General features: G+C 49.1%; 1 protein-coding gene across 1 annotated transcript in view; it reads left to right on the forward strand.

Annotated features, from left to right (window-relative positions):
* Nucleotides 1-8551, forward strand: part of GFPT2 (glutamine-fructose-6-phosphate transaminase 2) — a 48454-nt gene that overhangs the window by 13136 nt on the left and 26767 nt on the right. The window contains exons 5-7 of the mRNA XM_011976844.1: nucleotides 2107-2168; nucleotides 5548-5627; nucleotides 6148-6265. Coding sequence (XP_011832234.1) covers nucleotides 2107-2168; nucleotides 5548-5627; nucleotides 6148-6265 — 260 coding nt within the window. The remainder of the gene's footprint in view (nucleotides 1-2106; nucleotides 2169-5547; nucleotides 5628-6147; nucleotides 6266-8551) is intronic.

Below are 8551 nucleotides of genomic sequence, written 5' to 3' on the forward strand. Positions count from 1 at the left end.
TGTGGGTGCAGGGGGGGTTGTGGGTGCAGAGAGGGTTGTGGGTGCAGAGAGGGTTGTGGGTGCAGGGGGGGTTGTGGGTGCAGAGAGGGTTGTGGTACCAAGGGAGGAGGTGTTTTTAGTTTTTTTTATTTTGAGACAGAGTCTCAGTCTGTCGCACAGGCTGGAGTGCAGTGGTGTGATCTCGGCTCACCGCAACCGCCGCCTCCCAGGTTCAAGCCATTCTCCAGCCTCAGCCTCCGGCATGGCTGAGACTCCAGGCACACGCCACCACACCTGGCTAATTTTTGTATTTTTAGTAGACATGGGGTTTCACTCTGTTGACCGGGCTGGTCTTGAACTCCTGACTTCAAGTGATCCACCTGCCTTGGCCTCCCAAAATGTTGGGATTTACAGGCGCGAGCCACCGTGCCTGGCCTGTTTTTGTGATAGGCGATATCAGAACATGTCTGTATGAGGAACGGAATGGCCCAAAAGAGGGGGGGAGAGAGAGAGAGAGAGAGATTGGGGACGTTGCAGAGGACAGGGCCCAGGAGCAGAAGTCCCTGAGAAGGGAGCACACACTGGGAGTATTGTCCAAGGGGAGGCCCTTACACGGAGGAGGAGGTGGAGCAGACACAGGCCCATGTGGGGTGAGGGAGGACGAGAGGGGTCCGTCCTCTCAGACAGCAGTGCCACCCAATAGCTCCTCCAGGGCTGAGGCCACCTGGACACTGGCCCAGAGTCCAGAACATCCGTCAGGCATCACCCTGTAGTTGGAAATGTATCATTCTTGAGCAGGTGTTTTCAGAGTCTGATTTAGAAAGTAAGTCTATAGTTGAAACGCTTTTTGTCCTCTAATTCCCGTTATTGGAGGTCCATCATTTAGAGGACGTGTTTGTAAATAACGGCCCATCCCACATTTGATGTGCTGGATAATGTGCAGTGACCAGGTAGGTATTACAGCGTGCTTGCTGCTTCTCCGTTTTCATTTTGAAAGTTCGGAAATACCTCGCTCATAATGACACTTTTAAACCTAAGACTTGTCCTACCTGGGACAGTACAGCGCTCTTTTTGGCAGCGAATGAGCAGTGTTTTTCTGTTCAGTCCTGTTTTGTGGCTGACAGAAGCACCAGGGTCTGCCGGAAGCCCCCTGGTTTGTGGCGGTTTGAAAGCCCCGCTGAGGCCTGGGGACGCTGACTCAGGTTCCTCTGGTCTTGTAGCTGAGTTGGCAACCTGGACCCAACACGCTGACCACACAGGGCCTGGGGCTGCCCGTGGCTCCCACACTTGGAGGATTTCATGTGGAAATTCAGATTTGCAGCTGGTTATACATAACTGAGCTCTGCTAGGGTTGTGGTAAGTTAGTACAGGATGGTCATGACGTAGGGGAGGAATTTACACCAAGAATTTAAGTCGGAAAACCATCTGGATTCTTGTGTTAGGAGAACTGGATTCTAGTTCTGACTTTGCACAAACTCACCAGCTGAGGCCCAGAGGGCGAGTGACAGTCATATTCACGGAAATGATAATAGCAGTAATGATAATAACAACCTGTTCTTCTCTCGGGTCCCCGTATGCCAGGCTCAGTGCACTGGCTTATCATCACAGAAGCCACGCCAGGTGGCACTGTTGTCACTTCCTTCACAGATGAGGAAAATGAGACCCAAGAAGGCTAACGGGCTAGCCCAGTTAAGGGATGGAGCCAGGACTTGAACCCAGGCCCTACCGTGTGTTGAGCGAAAGTGCAGTTCACAGGGGCTGAGTAGGTGCTGTCCCTGAGCAGGGCAGGGCAGCCTGGCCCCAGCTATCATCTCCTGTGACTCTCACTGCCCCTGTCCGCCCAACTGGCACCCCTGCCAGGCTCCCTGTGGGCCTGGGCAAGCATGCTGCACATTACTCACCGTGGAATTCACACTTCCGGTTCGTGGTACTTCCCGTGGCCCCATCTGTTTTGCTTTTCCTCGTGATGTCACCCCAGATGCGCTGTTCTGCCCTCAGCTCCCTGATGGACCCCAGGAACCTCCCGCCATGAAGAGGGGCCTGGGGGACCCATCTCGGCTGTGGGCAGGCTGCAGAGCGTGGCTGCTAGAACGAGTTGACCCTCACTGTTTGTTTGTGTGTTTTCAGGAAGGTGCGTTCGCGCTGGTTTTCAAGAGCATCCACTACCCAGGAGAAGCTGTTGCCACACGGTGAGGTGGAACCCACCGGCATTTCCCATAAGAAAGAAATGAAATAAAATCACTTAGCTGGAGGGAGAAGAGAGAAGTAGGGCCTCTGGCATGCTGGAAGGCACTTGTGGTATCTAAAGGACAACTGTGGTTCAGCCCCGGGGACCACGTCCCCCCGCTCCCATGGCTGGTGGTGCTACACTTCTGAATTTAAAAAGAAAGAAACCTGAAAGTTGGATTTGTATTTGAAATCTCCACAGATTTTTAGAAGTGGGCAACAGATTCCACCTATAAATACATTTGTACAAATGGGGCAGAGCCAGGTTTTGTGGGGCTTGAAGCCTGTACAATATGGGGTCCCCCTTTAAGAAAAAGTGTGCAAAATTATGAACATGAAACTAGGGAGCAAAGTGAATATGGATTTAGATCCAGTACAGAAGAGGCCTTGAAGGCCCAGAGCTCAAGCTTCACCTTCGCAAAGGAGCATCCCAGAAATCAGCCCAGAGAGCCTGGTTGCCCCCATGTGTCCCTCTGTTACGTGGGCCCCCAGTGCTGCACGGATTTACAGAAACAGATTAAGTGCCATCCTGTTTGTATTCAGATGGATTGATCATCCATCCATCCATCCATCCATCCATCCAACTATGCAGCTAATACTTGCTGTGCACTTACTGTGTGCTGGGCCCTGGGGACTTAGTGGCATCAGAGCTGGTCCTTGCCTTGCAGGACTGAACAGTTGTGCAGGAGGGCAGAGAAGGGCAGAGGATGGTGATGCTCTATGCCGGACCCCAGCACAGGACATCACCTCACCTGGCAGGGGGCAGTGGCAGGTAGCCGCAGGCAGGGGGCTGCCTGGGTCAGGCAGGCAGTGGGAAGAGGAACCAGCATGAGCACAGGCAAGGGGCCCAGAGGGAGTGGGACCTCCAAGGATCCCCGTTGGCAAGGTGGGGCGTGGTGCAAGGCATTGGTGGGACGGAGGCGTTCCAGGCTCAGTGTGTTTACTGACACCTGCTGTGTACCAGGCACGAGAGATAGTGGTGAGCAAGGTGGTAATGGACACCGCTCCAGGGCCTCAAAGGCTGCGGGGAGTGGAGAGGTGGACAGAGGCCGGCTCTAAATAGCCTCAGTGCCCTGTGGGCTTCGGACTTCATCTGAAGCCCAGAGGAGCCGTCTAGAATGAACCTGTGGCCTGGGAGACTGGGCCGGAGAGGGTGAGGCTGTCTCTCCCAGACTGGCATAGTATCTCAGCAGGAAACAACAGGAGTTTTTCATCATTTTTTAAACCTTTTCTAAGACTGGAACTAATTTGCCATTTGGAATTTAATTCCTTCAATTCATAAAATTATAAAATACCAGTTGGTTCGTATCAAATTTAGAAGCCCTTTTTAAATCCAATTTTATCATGATTTACTATTTTAATGAACTCCGAAGAAGGCAGCGTGAAGAAGCAATAAAGCTTTATTTTTCAAAATTGCCTGTAGCCGAGGGCTCTATAACCTCCAGGACAATCTTCGGGTTGTCTTGGGAGAATTATGTCTCAAGGTCTAGAGAAACAGCAGAGCTCAGTCTACAGCAATAAAATTTGGTGGAGTCATTTGCCAAGAAAATTAGATAACCACCTACTTTCTCACTGCCATTATTATAAACTATTTATGCTAGTTCCCCACTGGCCCCAGAACTATGTCTCAGATTTGCTTTAGACAATAAATGATTGAAATATTCAAAGTGTTCATAGCATCTTCCTCAAAGCCCCAGACTTTGTCCCCCGCTTTGAGAAGTCCTAAGTGGGATCGAAACAGGCCAATGTGACTGGAAAACAAGGTCTGTGATGGTTGAAGAAAAATTTAGGAACTGCATTGAGTCAGGCTAACGGATGATGGATGTATGTGGGCTGGATTCAGGCGGATGAGCAAGCACTTCATTAGTTCATTGATCTACGTTAGCAAGAAATCGCCTAAAGTGATATGTTACTGGATTGTATCCTAATTCGTGTGTTTGCCACAGCTCTCTTAAATTGTCTTATTACAGTGTTTGTCTGTGCTTTTTTCTTATCAGTGAATTAATGTCTAGAGGGGAAAAGGCACACATCCTTTAGTAACTACTGCAATTTTACCTGCCTGGTTTCTAAGAACTGCAGGTTTAGAGCGTATGCATTACCAGAGTGAGCCACTTATTTCCGTGCACACCCATGGTAAATTTTATTTGCATGTTGTAATTTATAAGAATGAGAAAAGGATGAGATTTTGGAAGCAGGATGTCATTTAAATCATGAGATCTTTTTGTTTATTTATTTATTTATTTAGACATGGAGTCTCACTCTGTCCCCGGGCTGGAGTGCAGTGGCGCGATCTTGGTTCACTGCAACCTCTGCCTCCCAGGTTCAAGTGATTCTCTTGTCTCAACCTCCCAAGTAACTGGAATTACAGGTGCCTGCCACCATGCCTGGCTAATTTTTGTATTTTTAGTAGAGAAAGGATTCCATTATGTTGGCCAGGCTGGTCTCGAACTCCTGATCTCGTGATCCGCCCGCCTTGGCCCCCCAAAGTGCTGGGATTACAGGTGTGAGCCACCGCGCCTGGCCAAATCGTGAGCTCTTAATCACATTCACCCCTAGAAGCTGTGAATCCGGAGGAAATATCCTACAGCTCTTTCCTAAAGATCCCCTGCCGAGTGCTCAGAGAGTCGGCTCCAGTTGCTGAGACAGGGACGCCGGGACCGGAGGCCTGAGTGAGGGCCCCTCACCTTGGCCAGCTGCAGACTCCCTGAGATTTTGCTTGTGACAGTCATTGTCCCCTTTATGATGAAGTCTGCGTGGCACCGGGTGACGATTCTAAACTTCATCTGTGGGGTGTCACTCAGGCAGAGACAACCACCCAAGAAATCGCCTTATGTCACCTACAAAGTAGAGAATATACAAAAGTCAGTCCGACCAGTGCCCACTAATGCCAGAGAACTGGGCTGGGGAAGGGAAGGAACAACAGGGGGTCTTTGGGCAGACGGTGGGTGCAGAGCCCTATTGTTAGAGGGATGTGCTGCAGCCTTGGCTGGGTGGAGACCCAGAGTGCCCCGTGGCCCACCAGCGCCTCTTCCGCTGCCGAACGCTCAGCCTCTGCCATCCAACCGTGTGGGCTGGTCACACGTGGGGACTTGACTGGACTGGAGGAGGCCCGGCCTAGGAGGGTGGGAGTGGGACAGGTTACCAGGCTTACTGAGCAGGGGGGTGATGCCAAGTCAGGGACCTGAGACTCAGGAGCTCGCCTTTCCATCCTGTGGGACCTAAACAGGACCCTCCGCCCCTGGGAAAGGGCTGGATTTGGGGATCCTACCTCCGACGCTGGGCAGACACCCAGCCCTGGGTGTCAAAGGCAGTGGGTAATGGGATGCCTCCTTCTCCCTACAGGAGAGGCAGCCCCCTTCTCATCGGAGTCCGGAGCAAATACAAGCTCTCCACAGAACAGATCCCCATCCTATACAGGACGTGTAAGTTTCTCAAGAAGTACTGGAACGGCGCAGCTGCTGCCTGGTGTCGCAGGACGCAGCAGCTGCTCTGGCACGGGGCACGGTCAGCTCCCCTCTGAGGCAAGGAAGCCCCACTCTGAGCCAGACCCAACAGGCGCGTGGCTCCAGGTCTAAAAGGTTTTTGTGCAACTGAGACTTGGCTCCATTTTTTAAAGCTTTTTATTATGGACGTGAATTTATCATGATTTTGTATATTGTCAAACATACACAGAAGTGCCGTTGTATGACAGCAACTGGGCTTTGATTTGAGTGCTTCTTTGATTTGTTTTTGTTTGCATTCCTCTCACACTGTAGCCATTTAAATGCTTCTGCAGTGGTACTGTGCTATTTGGGGATCTTTTACGCGATTTGGCTGACACAGCCAAAGCTAAAAATTGCAAACTTCTCCCACACATATTCAGAGGGGAAATTGGTTCCTTGCTGCATGTTATGCAAACAAAACATGCCAGTGGGATTTGCAACCCATTCCTCCATTTGCTAGGCACTCTGGAGAATGTGAAGAATATCTGTAAGACACGGATGAAGAGGCTGGACAGCTCCGCCTGCCTGCACGCTGTGGGCGACAAGGCCGTGGAATTCTTCTTTGCTTCTGATGCGAGGTAACTGAGCCTTCTTCTCTTCCCTTCCTGGGATTATGTAATCAAAGAATGCCTGTCTGAATACTGCCGGTTCTTACTCATCCTTCCATGTGCTCTGTCGTGGCTCAGCACGTCGCAGGGCCAAAGAGTTCAGCCATCCCTGGCCCTGGGCCTGGAGTCCTTGTCCTAGGAGCACCTGCATGACTGGTAGGCAGCCCTGGTGGCCAAAGGCCAGACGCACTGGTGGGCACAATGCTTCGAGCCTGCACAAAATGAATGGGTTAGTTGCCAATGTTGTAAAATTTGGAGATTTCACAGAAAAATCTGAATCTCTGGCTTCTCTGGAAGAACTACCAGATCTGGGCACGCCGTGCAGCCCCCTCTCGGGTGGCAGGTGTCTGGATCTGCTCAGAGGCTGCCCCCTTTAGATGAGACAGGTGTGTCTAGACCTCGGTCCCTCCCGCGCCCTCCCTGCCTTTGCCGGGGTTGAGACCGTTTGTGAAAGACGGAGCGAAGACATAGGGAGTTTTTCAATTGATTCTAAAGTCCATGCTCTCATCAATCCACCAAATAACGATTTTGAAATTTGAGAAATTCTGCTTTATACTCATTTCAGGAAAAAAAAAAAGTTACACACACAGGCGCACACACACACACACACACACACACACAGAGAGAGAGAGAGAGAGAGAGAGAACCAAAGCACTTTCCTGCCATTTGAAGTAGAAAACCTCTATAGTAACCTCTGGTACCTTCTTCAAAGACCCAAAGGCTTGGGCCTTTGTTATGTTTCCATTCTTGATGGGTTCTCTTTCCCGACCAGCATCTGATAGGACCGTGCTGTGAGGCAGGGAGGACACCAGGTCAGATCTCCTGGGAAACCGGAGTGACAGGGAGGCAAGGCCTGGTGAAACGCACAGCCAGCATCGTACCTAACGCGGAGGTTGGGGCAGCGTTCCCAAATGGTGCTCCTTAGAACACGCCGAGAGTACCAGCGAGACGCTGGTGTTATTTCAGTGATTCTAAAACACAGAGAATTGTAGATTGTGGCATTGTGCCATTAGAATTTGTTGAAGCTTTTATTTCTTAGAAGTTTGTCAATTAATTGTGATCTTAGCGATAAATAGTAACTTATATTCAATGAAATACGATAGATGTTTCTTTTTTTATTTTTATTTATTTATTTATTTTGTCTCGCTCTGTCGCCCAGACTGGAGTGCAGTGGCACAGTCTCGGCTCACTGCAACCTGCGCCTCTGGGTTCAAGCGATTCTCCTGCCTCAGTCTCCTGAGTAGCTGGGACTACAGGCGCCCCCCCTACCATGCCCGGCTAATGTTTTGTATTTTTAGTAGAGACTGGGTTTCACCGTGTTAGCCAGGATGGTCTCCATCTCCTGACCTCACGATCCACCCGCCTTGGCCTCCCAAAGTGCTGGGATTACAGGCGTGAGCCAGCATGCCCTGCCAGAGGTTTCTTTTTTTAGAAAAAAAAAAGGCGTGAATGCCTGAAAGGAGAGGAAATAATTATTTGTAGGGAATACTATCTATTATACATTTTTAAATCCAGCCAAAAGGCTGTTAGAACTGATAGTACTAGCAGCTGGGAGTAAAGGTGTGGAAATCCTATATCCTGGCGTTAGCCACTAAGCTGTATCTGGTTCGAGTGGGACCATGTCCACCCTGTTCTCAGGTGTCACCTCACGTGACCAGGCACGAGGCAGTCAGCAAACGTTAGGTGAACCCAAAAAGCAATACTATTCACCATAGCTGGAAAAAAAATGCTTTAATTAAATTCCTTAGAGTAAATTTTAACAAAAATACTCCAGAACATATTTGGAGAAAACTACAGAATTTACCGTGAGGAAGTAAGAGGTTTGAATATAGGAAGAGATTCCACATTCCTGTATACTTTTATGCAAAACTCTGTATACATTTATACAACGTATACAGTTATTTGTATACATTTATACAACGTATACAAAGTTATTAGTATACTTTTATACAACGTATACAAAGTTATTAGTATACTTTTATACAACGTATACAAAGTTATTAGTATACATTTATACAACGTATACAAAGTTATTTGTATATACAAAGTTTTGTTTAAAATACTTTTTCCAGTACAGTGGCTTGCCATCCTTCTATCTGTTTCTTCCTAGGATCTGGCTGGATATACCTCTCTTAGAGCCTTAGACCTTGATAGTTTCCCTCCTTACCTTTGCACCAGGAGTTAAGTATTCATTTTCAGGCATTCACATGTGGGTGTGGCTCTTGATAGAATGAGAGTGTTTTTTTTTTTTTTTTT

Source organism: Mandrillus leucophaeus, unplaced genomic scaffold (assembly GCF_000951045.1).
Source record: "Mandrillus leucophaeus isolate KB7577 unplaced genomic scaffold, Mleu.le_1.0 Scaffold170, whole genome shotgun sequence".
Classification (NCBI taxonomy): Eukaryota; Metazoa; Chordata; class Mammalia; order Primates; family Cercopithecidae; genus Mandrillus; species Mandrillus leucophaeus.